This window comes from Syngnathus floridae, chromosome 8, assembly GCF_059516105.1.
Source record: "Syngnathus floridae isolate MCC-2025c chromosome 8, RoL_Sflo_1.0, whole genome shotgun sequence".
NCBI lineage: Eukaryota > Metazoa > Chordata > Actinopteri > Syngnathiformes > Syngnathidae > Syngnathus > Syngnathus floridae.
The window spans coordinates 9,137,962-9,164,405 of record NC_142420.1 but is presented as its reverse complement, the minus strand read 5'-3'; the positions used below and the strand labels follow the sequence as shown (position 1 = coordinate 9,164,405).

Genomic DNA, 26,444 nt, shown 5'->3' with positions numbered 1-26,444 from the left:
ATCCCCCACGTGCAGCCACCATGGGCCCCAGAGCACAACTCGCTGCCCAGGCCCTCTGTGTTAACAGACAGATGAGTGTATGCAGTTAGGTCACCTTACAGAGTGATAGCAAGGAAGCTGAACATATATTTACAATGCAGTAGACAGCTAAAACTGAGAAATGCTGGCATGTGGAAGCCATATATTACTCACAGACAATATCGGTGGCAGGATCAAAAATGAAGGCAGGGACACCCACAGATAAGGAGCAACTTGGCAAATCTGGAGGGAGGAAAATCTGATTCCGGGAATGTCCGCGCGCTATTGACTATGCATGATTTTTATCCAAATGATAATTAAATATTTAAAATTGGTGCAAGTCTACTTTACAGTTCAGCTGTGTTCACTCCGATAACAGCGTAAATGCCCACAAACAAAAGTTAATCTCACAGTTGAATAATCAGGTCATTGCTGAATCGGAAGGAATTTGGGCATAGAATGTGATGAGAGCGCTGTTGGCATTGGATGTATTTGTGAGTTGGTGATTCAAACTGCTCTTTGTTGAATATTTTATGTTTTATTTTTCATCACGGCTGGAGCAGTAATGCGGGATCTTCCATTAACCTCTGGCGTGATGAGAGAGGGGCCAAGAGAGAACATGAGAGCGCTTTTCTGTTTATACAGACACATATGTATGTCTGTTATTAGAAATGGAACACCGTGAGCAATCTGTTATGATCTTATTGTGTGTTCAAGCATTATTTGTGTGTGTGTTCAGTGGCAGTGCGTTTGGATATCTCATCACGTGTAACACCAGCGGACAATGTCGCGGGGACTCAGCATGTGAGCGGTCGTGACTGTAGTCGGCAGATTACTGTATGTTTTGAGAGTAGCCTTTCCGTAGAGAATGTGGGGCCAGATCTAATCTAGCTAAGTCAGTCTTTCATCTGTCATTAGAACAAACTGCAGCAGGTGACTGCAGCGACTCCTGTCTACCATCAGTGTGAAATTCCTGCAACCTTAATTTGATCCTAAAACAGCAAACGGATGTCTGTAAGGAGAGTATGGATGTGTGTGTGTATAAATGTGCGTGTGTCCCTGTATGTGCATTTTGCACATGCAAGCAGCTGTCCGGTTGCATGTTGATGCGAGGCTAGAGTTTACGTTCTCACTTGATGTGTTGAGATACACAATACCTTAACCAGACTGCCAAACAGCGACTCAACTACTATAAATAATAATAACAATAATAATCATCATCATAATCACAATAATAAAAATGATAATAATAATAATAATAATAATAATAATAATAATTGCTCTAGTTTTTCTCAAACATGTTTCTATAATGATATTAAAAATAAATAATAATAATGATAATTAATGAATGGATAACTGCTCTAGTTTTTCTCACACTTCTAGCCAAACTTTTAAGATGGCTTCAATAAAATCACATTTATTAGTTCTCTTTTACTCCCCTAGAAAGTCTGGCTTTGTTTGTGTTGAGCGTTATATAACTCGTCTCTTGAGAACGTGTCATCTCTACTCACACATGAGCGTACATCTGTATTGTATACATCTCTGTGCTGTATTTCTATCTTCCAAGAGTAAACTGAGCAATTTTTCTCCACTCCAGCAGCATTCAGCTAGAAATGATACTTTTAGTCCAGATAATGTCTTATACGGTTTGCTGACCAGATTCGAGCCACATTGCTTTTTGTGGTTGGAGTAATTTAATACTGCTCAGAGACATCCAGCAGAATGCACGCATATTTTCAACACAGCTATTCGTATCAAATCATCAAGTTGCAATGTCCGGTACTTATATGGACTTTTATTTTCTTGTTTTGGTAAATGAAGTGCTATAGTGTATGTGGCTGTGTTCGAGGCTAGTGTTCTATTGCGTCCGTCCTCTCCTCCCTTGTCACTTTAGTTTAGCGTGAAGGCTTTCTCTGCTGCAGCCTTTTGGCTGGGTGCTCGCTGGAATGTAGCCATTTCGGAGCTAAGAAAGAAAAAAAAAAAAAAGAAGAGGCGAGAAGAAAGGACACGGTTTGGATTGAGTGCTCCAGTTGGAGAGATGGTCTTATTAACATGCATAATAGTTAAAAAACAAAAAATATATATATATAGTATATATATTTTGTCTTTGAGAAGTTGCTAAGAGATTGTTGGTTGTTTTTTAATAAACCGATACAAAACAAAGAATGGCAATATAAATTCTTATTCGCACATGACTTTGACGTTTTGGGACTCCTTCATAGCCTTGATGTATACACAAAGCTAATTAAAAATCATGGTGAGGGGGCTGCAGTAATCATACCACTCCACTACACAGCAGCCTGGAGGAAAATCTGACTGGGGAGGGGGGGGGCAACAAAAAGAAGGGAGTGTGGAAAAAGTGAAAAGAGAGAGGCAAGAGGATGAGCGTGTAGTTAATTAGAGACCCCATTAATTCAAAGACTGGAATTGACAAAGCAAGGCAACTCAGCAATAATTCTGACCGCTGGAGCATGTACTGATCCCTCTGCATGTGTGCGTGTGCGTGCCTGGGTGTTTGTGTGTGGTAGAGAGAGAGTGGGCCAGAAAGTTAAAATAAAACACACTCATGTGCTTATCCTTTGCAAAGATACACAGTGCATGGTTACAAATGTGCTTATACTAATATGTGTATGCACACGTACAGTGTACCCCGTTCTACTAAATCTAAACAGAGCAAAGACAATATGCGCTTGTGAGTGATGTTGTATGCGCTTTGCATGTGTTCCTGCTCTACGTGTGTGACAGTAGCAGCTGTTTGTAGGTTTATACTGTAATTACTCCAATATCGATGCTAACTTGTTAGCCTGTTTCTGGCATTTCTTATGATCCTTTATGTTAACATTAAGCTGAGGAGATGGAGTCAATGAAATTGGGGAGTCTGGTTTGTGTTTTATAATATTGAGTCTCTTTTATTCGGTCAGTTTTAAAGCATATTTGGGAGCTAAGGAATTCTTTAAAAGTGTGTCGTAGTGGGTTTATGTGAGTCTTATTAAATTTCAATGTCTTTATAGCATGTGATATGGTAAAGTAAAAACTGTTCAAATGTTTTGAATAGATTAATACTAATAAAAATTGCTCTCAATGTTCTATTTTTTTTAAAAGTGAAGACAATTTGTAATTTTAGTATTGACACATTAAGTCGATGCATAATTGGTCTTCGCGGGCCACATACAATGATACGGCGGGCCGCATCTGGCCCCCGGGCCTTGAGTTTGACACGGATGATCTCGATAGAGCCTATCGTGGATTTTCACCTATTAGGGTACAGGTGAGTTGGGAATGTGTCCCCTGGAAAAAAGAGGGGTTCTAAAATACCAATGAACTGGACTTGTGTGTTTTGTGTTTGTAGGGGGTAAATGAGCAGACCCAAGCCAAAGATGCAAAAGAGGGGGGGGGGGGGGGGGGGGGGTCATTTGTGGCATCATAGCCTGTTGCGCTTGTCTTTATGGGCCCTCCACTGCAAGCTGGGGATCGCGGGTAAGCCTGTCACCCTGGGGCCCTCGTAATGTTGGGACTTCAAAGCTGCTGGTAACCACAGGCTCAGGAATTCAACTTAACACACAGAAACAAACACACCCGAATGGACACATGTATACGCACACACACACGCACACAATACATTCATTGAAAGGATGGATAGCTAGGGTGTTTATTTGTTGAAGAAGCCTGGCCAGTTGACAGCACCACTTCCCAGTGGTCAGTCTTTGTGTGCGAGCGTGTGCGCTTACAGATTCGATGCGTGTGGTTTTGTGTCTTTCCACAGTAAAAGAAAGATACAAATGCAGGGCAACATTTTGTTTAGAAATGTTTGCATGCAAAGGATATTTTTGCAATTGATGGGTGTGGGATTTTTCCTAACGTGGATTTTAGTGTGTGTGTGTTTGTGAATATAAGTCATGTGTGGGTGGGTGGTCTTACCGTGACCGCAGGATGGACATTGTGGGAAATGTTGTGTTTACTGACACTGTGGATGTTTGGAAACACACGTGACATAACAGGGAAGTCAATCCATCACTGCTTGATAGGTGAACTGAATAACATGTCACACATTAAGAATATAGAAAAGGCTTATATTACGTGTGAAGCATGCTTGTCCCTCAGACTCATCTGAGTGCCTCATTTGTCAAGTGTCTTACATATGTAAACAGCTCCCATAGGCATATGTGGCAGCATTTTCACATTGTTTTCAGGAGCATCTTGTCACTGCACAGCTGCAATTTTGTGAAGGAAGCTTCCAGCCACATCAATGCCTGTCGCGCAGCAGCCGTCTAATCTCAGGCGCACTGCTTTGTCACAGATGCAAGCGTGACAAGAATTTCCACAAAACTGTTCAATGACAGTGAAGCAACATCTGTTTTCACTGGAAATAATTGCTATGGTTCAGCTCCGTCTCTTTCTCTTTTTCCCGTATTAAATAGTGCGGCTCTGTACTCATCTCCCCAGACTAAAATTTTGTGCTAGATGATTCGCACAGTTTTCATACATTGCTTGATGATGTCACACTTTGTAACACACACGCTTGCTTTATTATCACAGCATGTTACTTGCCTGGCCCAAGTAGATTTTTATTTTGGGATGGTCTGGTCTGGCTTTATGCATTTTTTCTTTTTTGTTCAGTTCATTGAATACTCGAAATTGCCCTTAGGACATTTTTACTCGCTGATGGGACTGACTAATATTGTCATGGTTATATTTATCATGGCATAGATATTAGGCTATTTTATTTAATTAGTATTTTGTTACAAAGCTTAAACAGAACGTGGAAATAGGCGAGCTGCTGATAAATGCAAAATGTGAAAAAATATTTTAATGAACAGTAAATGAGCAAATTGGTGTTTAGTTACACTTTTACTTCTTCGGCGTTTGCTGCTGTTCCCGCTAAGTCAACTTTGCTCTGATTATTTGTGTCTCTCATCTTCATTAATTTGTGTAAGCAGAATATCCTGAGGGAAATCTGTGTTACATGCTGTAGGTGTATGCATTTAATTGAGTCCCATACAAGAGTCTTGCTTTTATCAAGATGACACTCAGTTTAATTTACTCCCAGGAGGGACTGTCCATGCGTACCTAATATTATGACCCATGACAAAGACATTCTCTATAAGGCTGGAAATTTTCTCCTCAGTAGACATAACAGGGCTCAATTTAACATCAATACGACTTTTTAACAATTTTATCTTACTTGTGCTTTTCTTTGTGTCAGCACAGTCTTCAATTAAAGTCTAAAATGATCGTTTTGATCTTTCAAGATGCTGATCTTTCTTTTTGCTTCCTCTCAATGATCATTATGTGAGATTAACGTCACGTAACATCCAAAAGATTAAAGATTGACCTAATAAATGAGCCTGTGCAATTTCAGGAATCTCACTGGCCGATCAAATTCAAGTCTCAGCTCCATATACTGTATTGCTTCAGCACTATTATGCCTAAACTGCACGACTTTTTTCATTTTTGAAAAGATAATGGGGGCTAGCAAAATGTTCCACCACTTATGTCTGTGATAGAGCCAGGAAAAGCGAGAGAGAAAGAGAGAGAGAGAGAGAGAGAAATAAATGCACAATTTAAGTGGAAGAGACACATCTGTCAATATACTGCATACAAGTGATTAGTAAAGTAGCGGTGGTGAGGACAAGAAGACGATGTGCTTACCACTGCATAAAGGCATCCTCAACACTTTCATACGCAGACGCTCACACACATCCTGTGGTTGTGTGGAATCTGGGGGCTGTAACAAATTAGGGTTGTTCTGCATATTGCCGTTCCAATTTATGATATTTGGGGCTTATTGATTGAAAACAGAACAGTGATTCAGAAATCTGATCCTAACTGCGTCTAAGGTTTTTTTGTTTTGAATTTAATTTTAGTTATAGCAGCATCTCGTGGGGCACGGTTACTTACAGACAACTTCTACCTGAATAAGTTTGAAACCAGAAATTAGTAAAAACAATATAGTTCAAATATTTTTAAAAGATCAATCGTAACAAAAATTGCTAGCAGTATCTGTATTTTTTAAAAGTGAAGACAATCTGTAACTTTAGTATTGACAGTTGATGCACAATTGGTCTTTGGGGGCCACATAAAATGATGCGGCGAGCCATATCTGGCCCCCGGGCCTTGGCTTTGACACCTATTGTGTAAATAATCCATCTGCTCAGTTTTTATCCATCCACGAGCCTGCTACCGCAGTTGACAGAGATAACGCAAAAGCTCACCGCACACTCATTTATCGCCTGCTCCACACTTCCCTGTCCACTTGCAAAAGGCAGAACGGTGACATTTCCCCTCAGCCGTAGCGCTTGACTTGGAAATGGTGTCAGATGGAATGACGTGCCCTCTAGTGTGTGAGTGCTTACGTGCACAAGTGTGGCAGTGGGTCATTTGCGTGCGAGCTACATAGCGCTCTGTATGCATATAAGTGCATGTGAGTTGGTGTGCGCTGATTAAAAGCCGTCAGGCCTCAGCGATCGGGCCTTTTAACTGCCCTGCACTCTGAATGCCAAACACAACTGAGCATGCTCAGTGCAGTCAAGCATGGCGACTGCAACACGGACGACCTTAAAGGCCTGCAGCTGTGTGGATGTTTGGGTGTGCTTCTTTCCTCATCTCTGGCTTGGCCTTTTAGCCTCTCCTTTGACCATGCGCTACATTCTCAAGCAGCCATGTTTAAATTTACATTCAACTCATTGTCTCTGCAAATGAATTGCGTATGCATGGAAAAAAATTTTCACCTACAAACATCGTTCTGTATCTTCTAAATTGTTCTTCCTGGAGGGATATTAATGCGTTACTTAAAGCAGGACAAAAGATCTAACCTTTAAAGGTTCCGGGACACAGTGCAGATGAGCAATGACCTTTCTTTGAAATTACACACACTCATGCACATATTTTTCCTCCCTCATACGCACGCACAAAGCTGCATGGGAGCAGTCTGGAGAAGAAAAAAAAGTATCAGACAGCAGTGTCCAAGAAAATTACTTGAGTCATCATCCACAGATTTCCCACCTCCAATTTATTTCCCCTCATCTCCACCTGTTCAGATACATGGCAGCAGGTATTTGTCATGGTGAAGGTGGCACGACCTACGCCTGCGATACACGCCATCAGGTTTTCCATTCCTTCCACTCGACTAGTCTTTTTCCGTTAAATGTCCAATTTCATCACGGGGAGGCCATACCAAAGTGTTCGAACAGGATTTAGCAAGACCGTCTTTGATTAAGAAATGAAAGAACACCATGATGACTCTCCTCACATACCTTACGTTAGAATTTTTTTTTTCTACCTTTTATAGTCAATACTAGGAATTCCGGCATTTTATCACTTGTGCTGTTTTTTTGTAGCTTTAAAGGTTGCCAGTAAATTCCTGTTTTTGGATTAAAGCATTTACTAAAACAATGATCAGCATGAATTCCAGGTCTCTGATGTCACTGATGTGTGTTATTGATGAGATCCCTAGTCTAATGAGTTTTGGACAATTAATCCATTGATTTACATGTAAATGGATCCTGAAAGGTTACTATGACTGCCATCTGCATGTACTTACCATGCTAATGTCTTGCGTAGTGACACACACACATACACACACGCAAGTGATTTGGAGGTTGATAGACGAGGTGCATGTGAGATGAAGGGAGACATGGCCGCTCGCTGCCTCGTAAATTACACTGCATCCAATTATCGGCAAAATAAGGTGTTAATTACGATGCCCACCTACTAACTGAGGCTGTACACATCTTTTGATTATTTGATGATCATCTTGCATCATGACCGTCAATCATACTTGCATTGTACCATAGCCTTAAAAAAAAAAAAACTCTAAAGGAGCCAGTTGGTTTTATTCCTTCTGGGCAACAGAACTTGGACTCTGTAAACTTTTTTTTCACACTTGGAAAATCCACCATTACACAACTCTACTATTGGTCTGTTAAATTACTGGGGTTCAGTGTTAATTACTAACATGCTTTAGTTTTTTTTCTTGGTTAAATTGTCCCCAGGTGGGGGGAAGAAAAAGGCTTCATCACACTTTTGTGTGAGTCAGCTAATACTTTGTGGTTGTTTGTGTGTGTGTGTTTTTTAGAAGACATACATTTGTTGTGAAGTACGTGAGTTTCTCATGGTCGTGAATGATACTTATTTTTTTTAATCAATGTATTATAAGCCTAAACATTACAATGTCTTTCCATCTTTGTTTTGTTTTGTACGTGTGCTACAACATTCAACTTGTAATATTGCCAAAAGTTCCGTTAAGCGAGATGTGCCACTTTATAATAATGCCATCAATCATGGCCTCCGTCTGTTCATTCCCATCCATTTCCGTGGCCTGGTTAATTTGTCTTACCATTTATGAGCCTAAGAAAACAGTGATGGAAAAAAAAAAAAGACGACACAGCAGACGCTTGCAGCGGGAATGATGAAGTCTGTGAAGTTCCATACAGCACAGCACATTGCTTTGAATTAGTTGCACTCGATTCTTAACATCTGGTTAACATTGGAATATGTTTACATATATGCAGTATGTTCCTGGACATATCACAGCTTGTCTGTTCAGTAATTAAGATCATAGGGGAAATTAAGCCAAGTCATGCTTACTGGTAATTGGGAATGAAGGAAACTAAATCTGCTCAAATACAGACTGATTCAAACTTGTATTCACACAGAAGGAGGAAAAATCTTCGCCTAAAATCTTATTAACTAGAAACAATGACGAGATATATTCCACAAGTGCTGCAAATTGCCAATATAATATTTTTTACAAAAAAGATCGGGTTAAATTTTGGGGCGGAAAATCACGGTTTGGCTTGAACTGTTTGTTATGGTGGTTTCTAACATACACTTTCAACTTGGAAAAGTGAAAACTTGTGGTTCCACACAGGAAATATTACTAAATGTCTCTCACTGCACTTTTTAAAAGCAACCACTTAGGTATTTATATGATCTGATGATATGATTACATGCAAATCAATAAGACTGAACATTTCCTAGTTACAAAAGAAATAAAACAAGAAATACACATGGGTCATCATGATCTGAGCCACTGTATTTCAGTCCCAGTAATCTGCCTGTTGGTAGGAAAATGCAATATGATGCAAAACACAAGCGCTGACAGAAAATTACATTGTGGTCGCCTTTGCTCTCAGGGTGCTAAGAGTGATTGTGGCTTTACTCAGAAAAATGTAAAAGTGCGTAACAGCCACAAGCATTTTGCTTTCATCTTGATTTAAGTTCTCGTACTACATTGGCCTACTAGTGCTGTGTTTCGTATTACATCAGACTCTCTGGCGTAAAGGTGTTCATTAGGTGTACGTCTAGATCAGGGATGGGCAGCCCGCAGGCTAATCCAAGTGGCCCCTTAATTAATGCCTCCTTGTGTGGCTTGAAACGGAGGCTGCGTACAACTGCACTGCTACTGTTTGCGCAGCTTGAGACGATCCTTTTTGCAGGTGAAGCAAAATGGCATATGGATTTTTACTGACCATAATCATTGGCTAGTTTTAGTTTCAAAATATCTAATTCATTCGTGGGGGTTATGATTGCTTGAGTCCAAATAATATTATATTGGCAGAATGTGACTTGAATGTGACTCTGGTGTCACTTTTGTTTTTGTTGAATATATTGGCGGGATATACTCCACCGAGATGATACGAGAGGTTAGCAGCGCTCACTGGAAATGTGGCTAAAGATCATAAAGTTGAGCATCTTGTCTGTTTGCCAACATGATGTATTTGTCTGCAATCACAACTCCGGATGCCAGATTTGTTTTTAATGACAGACTGTTCTGGGTGGAGGTTATCACCCTTCCACAAAGCGCAATACCATGTGTGCGCCCAGCGGGGGGACATTCCTACTAGCCCCATGATTTCCTCTGGTCATTCATGCGGTCTTCATCCCCACTGTAAGGGTATTGTCTTGGGGCTCTAGTCGCCCTGACAGGCCCCCCCGCACGTCAGTCTTTGGCCACCCTGACAGCACTGCCCTTCGACTTGATGTCAGCCACGATGACACTGAAACGCGTGATGGGACAGTGAGGGCTGACAAAGATGAGCCCTTTGTTGGGGATAATCCTGTGACTTGGTTAAAAAAAAAAGACAACATGGCTGATTTTGTTTTTAATGTACTACATTTGGGTTCACAATATTTTGTTTTAAAGTAACAAACAGCAACATATTGTTTCTTCTTGTTATTCCTACTTGCTTTCAAAAATAACCTCCAAATGTTTTGTAATATCTACAAGCACAGACAGTATTTTTCCACACGCTAGGCTTTGAGAATGTTTTAGCAATATACATCTAAGGCTTCCGTGACATGTCAATAGTGAAGAGACTGTCACACGGCAAACCAAAAAAAAAAAAAAAATCCACTGGCTAAACTTAATTAGAGCTCTACTTTTCTTCCCTTTTTGGTCATTGATAATAAAAAAAAAAAAAACATGAGAATGCTGTGTGAACCATGCAAGGGAACACAATGCTTTCTACTAAATCCATCAGCGACACCAACAAAATGGATGTTTGCAATGAAAGCCAAAAACAGGACAGAAGGCATCTGCCTCTACTTATGAACCCCACAAAGGGCATTCAGCTTTTCTTTCTTGGACCTTCACTCTTTCCTTTCTTCGCTCTTCCTGCATTCTGCAAGTGTAAAAGGCGGCTGTTTGTCATCATTTAAGGAAGAAGCTGATTAAAGTGATTAAGCCCTGCCCATCTATCACTCCCACTTTTCAGCCTGTCACAGGACCTGAATTAAGGAGGAAACTATTGTATTTATGTTTACGTGTGTGTCCAATACACAGAGAATGACTGTTCAGCCAGCTATGTAGCTAAAAACGGCACTATTACTCTAATTGAACGCCATTTTTAAAGCCACATAAACTAAAGCTGTATAACATTAACGTATTAACTCAAGGGTATTGGAATTATCCAAATGGGCTGTAGCGGCTCATTGTCCAAAGACATTCCAACACTTTGCAAATCAAATGATTGATGTTCACATTCGGCCCCTGAAATCTTTTTTTTTTTCCTTTGCCTAGCTTTTCAAAGTCCTTTATTAGACAAGGAACCATATTTGTTCTATTTTCTTGTCAAAGAAAGTAACACAAATTTCCAATGGCGCTGTTCTTCCCGCTCCGAAACAGCATTTAAACAATCACGAGATACTAAAACACATGACTGAATTTCATTGCAGGTTTTACACTGTGTTGAGTTACATCTCACTAACTAGGGTGTGCAGAGGAAACTGTGTATGACAGACTGGCCACTGTCTGATTTCAATTACCAAGCCCAAACCAGCGTCATATCGTGAGTCAGCCTTGGCTTTTGCAACCCAAAAACAGAGAAGTGGTTTGGGCTTGTGTCAAAGCATGCGTAAGTTGTGTATGATTATGGTTTAGTACCAAACAGTATCACCCAAACATGTCCTTAGAGAGATCATAGCAGTACAAGATCTGGTAAAAATGTTTAGGCATGAGAAATTCACTTGGGACTCTGTCGACCCGCTACTGGTTACACTGCAGGGTGCTGTAGTGGAGAAATCTTTCTGCTGAACGTGCTCTTCTTGGAGTATCTCAGCCACAAACCACACGCTGCACCACATCCCTAGGACATAGACTTACAGAGATAAAAGTTAGGAAATTAACAACGGTGCAAATGTAATTCATGAATGTGATTAACTCAGTTTATCACAAATGGGTTGCCGCCTAAAGTGAAAGTGGGCGGCATGTGATGCGGAAATGTTGTCAATGAGAAGAATCATCTTAAGCGTTTTTCTTGATATTGTCTAGGATGAAAAGAGGTCATGTGATCTGCAAAGTATGTCGCAACCATCCTTCCATCCAGTCAAATAATTCTTTCGAGAGGCTGCAATCGCAAATGACATTGCGCAAGAGGCTCTGGACAGATCACTGGTAATTCACGTGGCTGTCATGTACAGATAGACAATCAATTCACACTCACCGTCATACCTACAAGGAATTTTAAGTAACTGTCGCCCGATCTTCTCCTAATGTGTTTTGTTTTACAAGAGGAAACAAGAGCACCTGGAGGAAACTCATGCCAGCACAGGGAAAAGCCACAAAGAGAGGCACTGGCAATATTTTATGGCGAGCTTTCTTTCATCTGTATATTATGCTCGGGAGTGTCCATCATGTTGGAAAAGTCTTTGGTTCTTAATTGGACCTTGGAGAATTGTCTCCCTGAGCGCTTATGAATCACCACCGAATTCTTTGACAGTGTGATTTGTGTTTGTGTGCCATCCAAGTTTCGTCCATGGATAGCGTTTGGAGAAGACGCTTTCAAATATCTGCCATTTTCTCGTCCATCAGCATTGGCAGGCTTGCGTGCCTGCGTTTGCACGTGCGATTGATTTACTCGTGGCAGGTGTGCATTTTTGCAAGCGTACGCCCAAAAACAACTCAAAGTCGGCGTGAAACTCAAATTTGTTCTGTGATATAAAACAGCCCAATGACAGACTTTTATGATTTTCATCAACTTTGGTATGTGCGTGTGTGTCGATGATGATGTCTGAAATGTGTTGCGTGAAGTGTAACGAAAAGTACAGGTGATGAGCCACAGGAGTGTTCTGGTAGGGATAAGGCGAGAATCTTGATGTGTGCTCGGATTGTGCTAAGATGTCACTCACCTGCTATGGTCTGTCACTCGCACGCTGTCGGAGTGTATCACATACACAATATTTTGTCCCAAGTATCACATTGCAATGATTGTAAGCAAGAAAACTGCCATCAAATTGTCACTGGAGGAAATTACTCCATAGGCAACCAACATGTGATTTGTTTTCAGATCAAAACAAAAAAAAAATAACACAATAATTATAATATAATATAATTTGGTAATTTATACCTATGATGTTTCAGAAAAAAAAATCCACATCGAGTTTTGAGAAAATTAAAGCATTTTAAGTGTGCTTTATAGTCAGAAAAATATGGTATTCTTTTATGAACAGAGAGAAAATAAAGGCAGATTTGGAATAAACAAAATCAACTAGCAAAGTTTACTTGCATCTCAGGTTCCAAAAAATTAATAAAAAATATGTTGACCGGTGTTGAGAAAGATGTTCTCTCGTCGCCACTTTAGTTTTGTCCTTTCCAATACTCTTTCAGTCTTTAAAGCATTGCCATGAAATGGACGAATTCAATTTCAATCAATGGAGAGCTATTCATAACATTGGTATTTGAAGATAGTTTATTGATGGGCCGTCTCTAGGCAAAAACGCATTCGCCATGCCATGGCAAAGACGAAGTCCACATGTGCTGAGAAAACACACATTCAAGGGCAATGTGTTAGTCACTGTCTTTTTGTCTCTCTCTCTCTCACCCTCTTTCTCTCTCTCTTTCTCTCTCTCTCTCTCTCTTACACACATGCACACACGAGTGTCTAAGACCCACTCGGATAGCGAGTTGCTGATTTATAGAAAGGTTTATCCTTCTCTCCGTGACCCAGTAACCGCTGCCCCTGGGTTTCTCTCGTGCACCAACACATGGCGGTACACCCCGTGGTGAGGTGTGTCAGTTGAAGAATGATTTAGCGTCGCTCTGCCCCAACCAGCTGACACACCTGCCTCGACGCATTCCAACCGGACACACACGAGCACACATTGATTTTTATGGATACCCGGGACTTCACTTTGAAAGTGTGACAATGCTACAAGCTTAGGATAAATCAAACGGCCACACTACATGTAAAGTGTAGCATGTCTGCTTTGTTTCCATAGCTTACTTGTCATTAAAATTCCTGTGTACAGTACATTCGTGGCACCAAGAGCAACTGAGGAAGTCCGTAGACAAGAAATACATTGTATTCTTTTTTTTTTTTCATAAATAAAAAACAGGCAAGCCATATGCATTGATGTTAGAAAATGTTCTTCCTGCATTTAGTCTATTGTAAGCCTTGTAAAGCATCTGCAATCAATGTAACTATGTTGAGGAGACAAACAACATCAAATGGGGGAAACAAAACCTGGATAAAATTAATATGGAGGGATTTTTTGTTGTTATTTCCCCAATAACAGATGCAAACCAGATGGTGAAATATCAGACCAGTCAGTTATGTTGTGGCTTTTAAAACATAAAACCATTCAACCAACAGTACATTAAGGACAAGGGGAGCTTAAGAAAAAAAGTTTTTTAACCTTTTCAACTATAATATACGTGCACGAGTGAAAGCCATTAAAGATCTGTCTTGTAGCTAGCTCCGTTCAGTTTTTTCTCATTTTTTTTAATATCATTAAATGGTCATAGTGGTGTCTACAAAAGTGAGACCTATTAAGGAATGTCTCTATGCCGACCGTATGACCGTGTGTGTGCACTGTGGTGACTAACAGCTCAGTGTCTTTCATCGGTCCTGCCATCCACTCTTAAAACCAGTTTGGTGCCGAGTACCACTGTGGGGAATACCGTCATGCTGTCTGAAGTACGATGAGCCGAGGCTCTCTTTAGCATATGGCATTGGCCTCTTACTGAGGAGTGTGTGTCGACGCCTGTCAGTGTGTCTTCGCACATACGTGTAAGTGTGTGTGTGTCCTTCAATCGTCCTCAGGTGCTCCAGAAGGGAAAGTGGTATTCCCTGTTGGAATTTTCTGAAGTTGTGTAGGTAGAGGAGCTTCTCCCTCACTGGGACTCAATGTCAGAAGCCAGATGGACCTCTATTTATATGAAGTATGATAATGATGGGGTGGGGGTTAACTCTAAAAAATGTAGACACAGTTGGAAATTTAAATTGTAATATGGTTGCTATTGGAGAGTATCGTGACCCTCGGTACAATAGGACGTGTCACTCTGAATCACCGAGATGACGGCAGCCGCTATGTTTGCTCGAGTTCGGTGTACGAGGACGGTTCAAAGCAGCACAATAGTTGCGTAAAAAATGAACAAAGGCGATGTTTGGTTTGGAGATGTCCGTTTCCAGGGACCGGATCGTGGAATGCGCAAGTGTGTGTATGGGCAAGTGTGAGGCCGTTAAAGGGTCAGCCTCACACGACACAGTTCACACATACCCACGCTGATACACAACGCATGTTTTTTTGGGGTGTGGGTTTACAAGAGTTGACTTGCTGCTGTGTGCCGGTTGTCCTGGATTTCCTCACTGACCCGGTTAATCTCTGGAGTGTGGACTGAGTATGAAACGGTTATTGCGTCCTTGATGGATACAGTGGGGAGTTGATCCATGCCTTGCTATGTGTGTGGTTTATAGGACTTGCTCCCTTGTTTTGGCCCACTTTATTGTCCTTCAAACAAAAGTAGCTTTACTCGAGCACACACAATTTAGAAGATTTAATACAGGAGCGTTCCTGTTTTTGGGGGGAACTAAGGTATCAAGAGAAAACCTTACAAAGAACGTTAAAAGTCGATATTTGAAGCCACAGTTTTTGACTGTGTAACTGGACTTCTTGTCACATCCATCACCATACTATTGAACATTTGTGATATTTTTTGCAAAAATGCTTTCACATCACAGTGGCTGTAGGGAAGCTAAGAAGTGGTGCCCTTTTGCTTTTTTCCATTTTATAGACTAAATGATAAATGAGCCGAAGGTGGTACACAAATAGGAAATCAATGGCTGAGTTGTCGCATTGCTCCGCTGCTATTTGTCACCAGACACCACTCTGAAATTTCAATCACGATTATCAAGACATCAATGATGACTTGGAAGCCAGCTAGCGACTATTTAGGGCATTGGGTCAAGGGTAAACGACTTTTTCTACACCTCTTTGACACCAATCAATGTAAAAAAGGAAAAGATAATAATTTTATATAATAATAATAATAATTTTATATATATATATGTATATATATATTATATAAATATACATACACACACACAAACACACACACACGCACACACACGAAGCTAGTGTTTTTTGCAATAGTGGACTTCAACGGACCACCACCCAAAGGCCATGTTAATTATTGATGATAGTGACCCATGACCTAGGCTATTGATTGAGCAAATTGCAACCTTATTTATTCATACAAGCGACATATCACATGGCAGCTGCCATTGGACGTGTGCACTTGTGTGTCTGTGATGCCCCTCACGAGTGAATGATGGGATTGTGTTTCAGGCGACATTTTGTCCAGAGCGAAGAGGTACTGTGATATACCCTCGTGAGGGTGCTGGTTCCATCGGTTTCACTGTGAAAACACTCTGCCATTGATTTGATGATTCATCTGTTGTCGTGTGTAGTATTTTATACACAGCAGACATTCAAGACGCGTACAATAAAATGTTGTTAAACTCTGCGGACTTCACAGTTGGTGCATACCGTTTTGAATGAGTTGTGTCATCTGAAGAGGTGCTGGGTTTCTGTCTAACTGCACATATGTTATCGTTCTCTGTGCACGCCCCAGCACACACTGCTGGTGAATGTCAGTGGAGCACATGTTGGTTCTATCCTCAATGAGGAGTTAGTTCCTTTGAGTGAAATCTGATTTTACCATCGCCTTGTTTCAGAATCCACCCCCACTTTCTTTCCTGGCAGAGCCACTAAAAAACAGGACTTTTATTATCTGAGGCCAGCTGTTAGGAAAATATTTCTACAGTTGTGGTTAAGAAAACACAACAAATCAGCGGTGTCATATGAAAACTTCATAAGTGAATGCGGGGATATTAATTATCACCTTGAAGAAATGTTATGAGAGTCTCACTGTGCTATTTAGTTCTCATGGTGATCATTCAAGTCTACTCTTACGATAAAGCGTTTTGGATGAAGAAGGTTGACAGTCCTGATTTTCTTTCAACTAAATCTCAATTACAGTAACAGTATTTACCTTAATAATCCACAGTCCGGAACATAACAAGCTGCTCTGTATTTAATTTACTGAATATCATTTTATGATTATAAATTCTGAATAGTCATTTCTAATTCAATGCTGGAATTATGTAAAGCGATGATTCCGAGTCAGTTCAATTAAACAGGCCCAGATTTCACACTAAGTCAGTTTTTTGGGAAATTGATACAAAATCATCATTATTACTGTATTTTTATTTGTTGGGTGTAAAATAGGTGCCTTGGCTCACCACAGGTTGGGGAATACTTGTATAATGGTTTTGACGGCTTCAGGAGACTGTATGAGGACTACAATGTGGTTCTAATCCCCACTGATAGCATTAAAGTCCACGTTTGTATGTCCTGATCCAATTGGACTCAAGCCAAGTTCAAATGCCCACCAAATGTAATAACATAATCTTCCCTTGATATCGAGAGGTTAAGTGTTTGGAGAGTAGGTGCTCCGTCAAAGGTCAATTTATTGATAAGTGGATCAGATAAAGGTTCGGTTTGGCACTGCGGTGATGTAACGGTAATTCATTTTACCTGTTGTCTAGATTTCCGGTTTGTATTCCGTGCAGGTTTTTGCTGACCTGGCGATTATTCTGTTGCTTCGTTTGTGTCAATGGTTGGGGGAGTTCTGCCTGTCAAGTTGAATTTCCTGGTGTATCATCCTGGAGGGAATGAGGGGGGGGATCTCTTTTCTGGGTGTGTCAGCAAGAATTGTGGTTGTCATTCTAGTAGTAGGATCATATTTGGTCATTTAAACCTGCATTCAACACGCACACCTTACACATACGCACACACGGAGCAGATTGGACGTAGTGGAGTATTTACTGCAGCGCTGGGACCTTGGCGTGGCAATGTCAGTGATGGATAAGGCAGTAGTGCTATGGGCAGTGTCACTGGCTTTTGCAGGAGGATGTTATTCTGCTGAGCTGACATATTCTTCTACCTTTCCTGAGGTGGCTCTAACTGTTGTATGTTCATATATGTGCATGTGTGCGTTTTAGAAAACACCTACTGATGCTATTGTACGCTTTCTGTTTGTCACTAATATCCCTCTATCTCTTTGTTTTGTCCCCAGTGTGCAGGTCTGGATTTTACAAGTCCACACTGGGAAACACGGAGTGTTCCAAATGTCCGCCTCATAGTTACGCTCATCATGAAGGCTCGTTGCATTGTGGATGTGAGAAGAACTATTTCCGTGCTGAGGGAGACCCAGACTTCATGGCCTGTACACGTAAGTAGGGTTGTTTGGAGGTTGTGATCATCTTGTTATCAATCTCCCAAAGTCTCACTGGAGAAAAACTATGACATGGGTGGGAGGATTTTTCGGTTAGCAGCAAAACACAGCTTCATCCAGCCTTGAGGAGTTGATAATTCCACATTAGTTTGACTGTCATTGCGCTTTAGTGTTCCATGATGCTCTAGTCTAAACGATTCCAGATGTTTCTCAATGTGTTTTTTTTCGAGATCAAATAGTAAAATGAAGGTAATTGTGGTGTAATTTGGGGAAACAAAACATTAGACAAAACTATCAGCATTTATGCACAGATTTGAGAACATCAGGTAAGGCTGCTGGGTAGATAGTGTCTGAACACATTGAATGTGACTTGGCATGTTAACTTCAAATTGCTACCCGATGTGCAGTCTCCAGATTGTATTGACAGCTTCTGCCTGTGTTAAAATTAGATACATATTTTTCCCCAATTTTGGGGGAATTTCGCTTTAATTTATGTTGCCAATGTGTAATTTTTTTTTTTCTGTCAAAATCTATTGAGAACACCCTTGGAAAATATTAATCTATAATGAAAAAAGAAATCCAAGTTGATTGATTAAAAGCTGTTGAGAGAAAACCACATCAAAGAAACTTCTAAGCCCGTGGTAATTAATTCACAGATCATCCAAGTTCCAAATGTTTGTTAGTCTGATTCACCCTTTCTCCTCTCAACATGATTCTATTTGTCCTCCTCTGATGCAAATTGATTGCAGATTCATCTTACAAGCTTTCCAAAAGCCGTTCCCCATGAAACTATAAATCAGCCCATTCCCTCATGTCTGATTACGTATTAATTTATTACCAAACGACTAAGAGAGAAAAGTCATTGATCATGTTTTACCAGTTGCTAGAGAACAGTAGAAAATGCAAATTGACGCCCTCGGTAATGGACAGAATTCTAATTAGTGGAACTGTCATGACTGTTATTACCCAAACGCCATCTGGTCAGCTGGCCAGATTTGCTATCTTTTGGGGCAGACAAAGGCTGTAACATTAATTATTCAAAGAGGTGAGGGTGAGGATATTTAGAGTTGCCCTTTACATTAATTGTACATTTTTCCAATGATAAAAATTAGTTGCCCACAAGTAAAATGGTGGAATAAGAAACCAAAAGCTGAATCGAACCCAAAGATAATATGCCTGTTAAAAATTCATAAATTTGGCTCTAATAGAAAATTACAAAATAATAATTATTTTATACAAAACAGCACTACACAAAGACCACCGTCTACTTTTACAGCAGGAATAAAGATTACAGATGATGACCTTTTCTGTTGTTGCCAACACAAACTGTAAAAATCCTGGCCTTGTAAAAGTGGAATTCAAAACTGCTGAGCTGATGTATTGGCTTACATCGCACTCATAAAATGGCGGTGAGTGGATTTGCCATTTGCCATTAAATGTCATTTTCTTTGTACAGCTCTCCTTTTTTCCCCATTATCTCGTGACTTTCCTTCTGCTTTTGCTTCCTTTTCTCATCCCGTGTATCCGCTGACCTCTTGGTTTTCTGCCCTCCACCTCATGTCCTCTTCTCTGATCACCAGGCCCTCCCTCAGCTCCTCGTAACGTTATCTCCTCCATCAACGAGACCTCGGTTATCCTAGACTGGAGCTGGCCGGAGGACACAGGTGGCCGCAGAGACCTCACCTTTACCGTCCTCTGCAAACGATGTCGAGCCGGGGCTGCGAACGGCAGCAATGGCGGCAGCCCGCGGTGTGATCCCTGCCGGAGCAACGTACGCTTCATTCCTAGAGCCATGGGCCTCCAAAACACCACCGTGACCGTAGGAGACCTGCTAGCTCACACAAACTACACGTTCGAGATCGAGGCGCAGAACGGAGTCTCGTCACTGGCACCCAAGATGAGGCAGTATGCCGCTGTCACCATCACCACCAATCAAGCCGGTGAGACGTTCGAACAGATGGTGGATCATACCAGTCAAATATTCTATTTCCTCAGCAGCAATGTGTGCTGGGGTGTATTTCACAGGCATGCCAAATGTGTTTCTCTGCCACTCTTAAAACACATTAGAAAGACTTCTTGTTTTTCCAAAACACATTAGAAAGCCTTTGTGTTTTTCAAAAACAACCCAAAGTAGTAACATATGCAACTTGTGACTACTTCACTTTAGTGTTTATGTGTTGACAGTCTCACACGCACTTGACTGTTACCAAATTATTTCTCTTATATGGTATATTAATGTACAGAGTACAGTATGTAGAACATCGACTAAATTCTGGGAGAATCACAGTTATAAAGTCAACAAAACAGAAAACCAGACATTGAAACCATTACAAAGCCACCATTTGTCTAAGTATTCATTAGATTCACAGTCAGGCAATTATTCTTGAAGGCTTGTCTGGAATGGAAGGTTGGGTCAAGAGGACCTACACTTAGCCAAAACAACTGTTTTTTTAACTAACTCATCTGGAGTATTAGCGTTTTGCTCAGTGCTAAAGACAATCACATCTCTTTATTTCAATTACATCCAGCCAAAAAAGTCTCGGTCAGGGGTGTGACTATGTATCCCTAAACTCAACTAAAACACCCACATTATTATCATTGCTGCAGGTGGTGGTGCATTGTGTGTGTGGTATACCTTGAGCAGAAGGTCATAGGAGGACATGTGTTTGAATATTTTGAGAGGAAATGGGTGCAACTCTCCCATTGATGCACACGGGAAGTCCCCCTTGAGAAACAATAGCCGCCCAAATGATACAACCATTAAAGCTACTTCACAGCAATTCAGTGGTTACACGATACAAAAACAAAACAATGCACGGGTGGACCAAATTAGGAACGGAAGACAACAACGTCTTATTATATTCCATATTTGGAAAGCTTCGAGTTCACCCATTTATTGCTTTAATATTTGTCGCTGCAACTGCTGTGTAGATGATATTGTTTAGACAATACCGGCCCGGTTTAATTTCTTTTCCAAGATATTATTTGTTTTGTTATTGCAGGCATAGCTTCTTATTTACTGCATTGTTGGTATTCTTATTGTAGTTATTGATTCAATTCCGAGACCTAGCTGCCCAAGGGGCTCCAAGAAGTCCCGTCTAAACAAATAATGTGTTGTCTATTTACAGCTGTGTGGCAAGCCTCTTATAAATATCACCGAAAATTATATATCTTCCTAGCATCCTCCAGCAACCATGTCTTATTTTGTGATGACACACTAGGATAGATATCTGGGTCATAAGCAGCAGGACAGAGGAGGGAGACGGCGAGGAGTCACGAGACACAAAGGAGCCTTAAAAAACTGCACGCTATCTAAATAGCGTGACGACTGAAGACTGTCTTTGCTCAACCCTTCTGGATACAGAATGACCCGGATGACATTTGAAGTGATAACTTGTGGCAGAGGCACAAAGAAATACACTTAAATACATTAACATTGCGATTGCCGCACAAGATAGTATTTCTGTCCTCTTTTTTTATTGAACGCCTTCAATTTAATGTCCGTGTTGAAATACTCTCGCGCTAATCATAAATGCTTGATACTCAGACGCTACGGTATAATCATATTCAATGACTGGAGCCTGACATCTCAGAAATGAAAATGTCATCCCTTTTACAGGCAACCTTAGAGTAACAATGGGCTCCTAAAACTGCCATCCGTTTTAAAAAAAAAGGTATCTAACCAGAGATACTACAGCACCTCTCAGAAGAAAACAAAGAAACTGAAAAGAAATTGCTATTCATCTATAGTTTTTTTTGTTTAGACCATTATTTCTGATAACGTGCACGTTTTTGCAAAGTTGATGATTAATTAGTATTGTCAACAACACATTGTTGGAGTCAACCTATCACAAACCACATGAGGCCAACACATGGGACAATTACGCTCTATTCAATCGTGTGGCGGCAGTCAAATTGTGTGAACTCGTAAAGTTGCAAAGCATTTATATGAATGTTTGCTATAATTATATCACTTGGTCCCATCTGGGTTATATTATACATTATAAGAACCAGACTTATTTTAAATGACAGGACATGGATTAGTAGCACTTCGATGTTCGGTTTTGTTTGTGTTTATTCTTGAATGTGTAACTTAACTGAAGAGGACACATTTTTGACTGTGTGGGCTTAAGCGGGACTTTATTATCATGTTTTATCATCTATGTGGACTGTCAGTGGTACTTCTTTTTGTATATTTTATTTGAAGTGCGCCTATCAATGCTGAAGGCAGCAATGTGTGCACGGAATAACTATTTGTGAGTCGGCGTCAAGAGACGGCACTTTAAACATTGTTGATCAACACATCGAGATGCAGGCAGAGAGACACGCTTTGAAGCTGAAAGACACTACGCACTCCACCTGACATACTGTATGCACGTCCAAAGAATATCTCCGCCTGCAGCTGTGCACTCTTTGTTGGCCCTGGGAGTTTACAAGGATTAAATATGTCAGTGCGCCAGGCCTACCTGATCTAGTCACACATCGAGATGCCAAAGAAGTTAAAAGATGGATTAAGTGTTTCCCTGGGTAGTAGCAGTGTGTCCGGGCAGTGTTGTCAGATAGATTTCCTCCTCTCATCTCTTTGCCCTCGAACTCATGGCCATCGTAATGTTGACGAAGTCTTTGATCTACATTTAGGGCAGTTTTTTCAAATAGTACGTGTAGTGCTTCATTGCAACAGTATCCGCCTGTCACATTGTGATTTTTCAATCAAAAAAGTCAGATGGGCAGGTTTTTGATTCCATAGCTTTGGCAGAGGTATGAGCTTTTGCATTTTTGAGCAAATCAGATTTCCATATAACGTTTTGGAAAATGACTGTGGTAATTATAGACATTATACACTTTTAATTATTATTTCTGTATTTTTATAAGGTTTTAATTTACTGTAAGTCATGACTTCATGGCATTAAGTGTATATGAATTACAGTGTGCTCTATGACAAGTATTCCTATAAGTGCCACTTAAGACTTATTAAAGGCATCTCAGGCCAGTTTTTAAACTATTATTGGCCTGGTGTAGCAACTAAATCTTAAAGTTGTGTGATAGACAAAAACAAGAGACAACAAATTAAGTATTTTGCAGTAGACAACCCGAAAGAAGCGGGGAATAAAAAAAAAAAAAAAGGGGAGCCAAAGCCAAGATACAAAGAACTTGAAGTTGCCCTGAAGCTGCTCAGACACACAAAATCATTACCACCATAAACTGCAGTGCCAATAAAAAGCACAGCCTCACACTACTATCAGAACCGGGGGGAAAGGACGAGTGGGCGGTATGGAAACAGATTCGCCCCATCTGGATTCGTTATAGAAAAAAAAAAAGAAAAAAACTTCCAGCAGAAATACACTGGGGTATATGCATGGGAAGACAAAAACACACACCCATGCCCACAAAGGCACACTCTGTGGCTTTACAATACCAATCAACCAAAGCTCGAACATTTCAAAGACAAACATGTTTTTTCCTGTGGTCTAATAAAATTAAAAGTCAATGCTTTAGATGGAGAGTGAGCCCCGGAGCTGCCTGGCAATTAGAGAGAAGTTAAAAAAAAAAAAGGAAATGAGAATGTAGAAAGAAAATTACTAGAGTAGGACCATGTGACCATCCCGAGGTGTATAATTGTTGAGCAAAAGTGGAGAATAAGGAAAGAAGAAAAAGAAAAAATTCATATATTTATATAATATGCAACACTCGCGATTGAACTTCCACTGAACCTCTATCTCACGTGCCCTATTTTTCTGTGTGTGTTTTTCCAACCCAGCTCCCTCTCCAGTCATCGTGATCAAAAAGGAGAAGACATCACGGAATAGCGTTTCCTTGTCTTGGCTGGAGCCAGAGAGACCGAACGGCATTATTCTCGACTACGAGATCAAATACTATGAAAAGGTTGGTACTTGATGACATCCTCACTAGCACCATGTGCTGTTAGTGTCAAATACAATCTCTTCATGACCTGACTTCTAATTTGTTCTAAATTTCAAAACTCATTTCCCTGACTACTTTCATCTATTAAAAAATTCAAAGGCAAAATTTACTGTAATTGACCGAATAATAAATAAATATACAATTGTTCCAAATAAAACAGAAGGCACTGAAAACACCTGTGCAATAAAACTACAAATTGTGTTTTCGAGTATCCCAGACAGTAGCATGAAGGTTAAACTATAGTAAAGTACGATTATATCTTAATATAAGGCATTAATACAAATTTAAACGATTCTTGTGTTTCGGCAAATTGCACGATGTTATCAAGGATATCCAATTAAAATCAGCCCAAAACTTCCCCACCTGCTTTTGTCACCAGTGAACCCTTCATATCAACTTCTCATTCCTCGTCTTGTCATCTTTATCATGTTTTTCTTTGCATTTGGGGATATCACTCCCTTTTACTTACTCACCTTTTTCATGTTCTGCCTTTCATCTTGTCCTCCCCTTTTCCTAAATGGAGTTTTATGTCAGATAGTAAACGGGGACCTACGTTCCTCCTGTGAGAGGAAATTAGCACAGAATAAATTACACTGGCTTTCAGCAGCCCATACGACTCCATAGCTGAGATTTGATGGTGAAATTAGCCGTTGATGCAAGTTTAGTCATTCGAACAGATTCACTGAGTGTGTGTGAGCTTGTGCATGTGAGAGCGAGAGCGAAGAAAATGCATGCGTGTCCCCAGATCACAGTTTGCTTCAGTGCCAAGGCTGGCCCCTAATCTCTTGATTAGTAGGCAGACAGAAGCAGTCTCCTCTCTAAACTCCCGTTCCCTGCTCAGCCACCCTTACCTAAGATGCTAATACACGGCTGGAAAACAGCGAGGGGAAAAGTTAATGACTGATACGCTGCTGTTTTTTTTTTTCTCAATTCATTCACACACACCACTAAACCACAAGATGCTAATTCATTACAAAATGATGCGGAAATGAAAAGGTGGGTTTTAAAGTGAAGTAAACCGCAGGGCCTTTTGGATTAATCCGTGTTAGTCACATCCGAGGACGTATAAGGACAGCCGCACAAAGTCGCTAGCTACAGCCTTGAAACGGCGACGAGTGATTTTGAACTTCAGACAAAGGGTTCTTCCATGCAGATGGGTGGTCAAGGACACCAGGAAGGGGGATTCCCTCAAAAAAAGGTTGAGGTGAAATCACATGCCAAGTCTGAAGGCCGTATCAGAGCGCAGGTTTTTGAAGACATAAGCACAAAGACACACGTTTAAAAAAAAAAAGGATGGTGAGAAAGACATGAGGCCATAAAAAGGCATTTTAGGGTGACAGTGTGAGTTGCTGGGAAACCTGGAAGTGTTTTTCAGCATTAATGGTACTTTCACAGATGTTACCCAAAATGCCACAAGCGCAAAGACACTGTCATCAAAGACGTTTGGCTTCAAGCTGGTCAAAATCTGGATGTCCTTTTCCTCTTAGCCTGGAGGACACAATTGTCCGTAATGTTCAAAGGCAGCAGTGGAATGAAGAGTCATTACACATCAGCACATTTAATGATAGTTTCTACTACTTTGCTTGATCGCTCTTGAAATAGTTTAATGGGTATCGTTTAAACAGATGCACTTTATCAGAGATAAAGCTTTTTAGATTTATGAATGGAATCATCCCAAAGATGTAACTTGTATGGCGTGCATGGACCTTGAAACAGACAGTTTATCATATGTGACAGGGGTTCATATCTGGCCAAATGGTTGTTGCACATTTCTTTTTTATTTTCAGATTTTTTAGCTACTGGTCTGTTAAGACGTTGCATGGGAAAATTACAAACATATGATGCAGGCTTTGTTGAAATCAAATTTAAATGAATTGGGGGCTTGGATGATGTCTTTTAGCTCCAGATGTATGAAAGTAGAATTCAGATAATGACTTTGCGTTTGTGTTACATTCTTGTGGTTTTCCAACTTGGATTCAATATAAAATATTTAATATGTTCTATTTTATTTTGTGATTTCATTATTGTTTCAACCAAAGTGGGTCCTTGTGCAGTTGTGACCGCACACTACAGTTCTTGCACATGTTATCAATGCAATCTCAAGACCTTCACATGCACAAGTTTGCTGTGTTTATTTGGTCTTGCATGGAAGGAATCCTGTTTAGCATTTTTTTTTTCGTCTGTATGTTTATACAAGCAATAATTTTCTTCAGCTTTGTTTAGATTGCCAAAGCGGCATTACGGCAATAGTGGTGATCTACGGTGCTCTGCTGAGACGCACATGGACACCCCATAATCACAGTATGCCATTGCTATGCTTTACTTCCTCACACACAAACACACACACACGTGCACAAACACACACAGGTCGTCTTACCACACCTGTGTGTGATTTTAAAAGGGATCCCATGCTGTCCTGGCCATTGAATGGTGACAAGCCGTGAGTGGATTTATAGTTGCGATGAGGAGTTATCCTGATGCAGGCCTG

At 40.5% G+C, this 26,444-nt stretch overlaps 1 protein-coding gene across 5 annotated transcripts in view; it reads left to right on the top strand.

Annotated features, from left to right (window-relative positions):
• The window catches only part of epha3 (eph receptor A3), a 61,229-nt gene that overhangs the window by 14,491 nt on the left and 20,294 nt on the right, over positions 1 to 26,444 (top strand). For all 5 annotated transcript variants that reach the window (XM_088382620.1, XM_088382621.1, XM_088382619.1 and 2 more), the window contains exons 4-6: positions 17,876 to 18,031; positions 19,615 to 19,974; positions 23,793 to 23,917. In XM_088382620.1, coding sequence (XP_088238746.1) covers positions 17,876 to 18,031; positions 19,615 to 19,974; positions 23,793 to 23,917 — 641 coding nt within the window. The remainder of the gene's footprint in view (positions 1 to 17,875; positions 18,032 to 19,614; positions 19,975 to 23,792; positions 23,918 to 26,444) is intronic.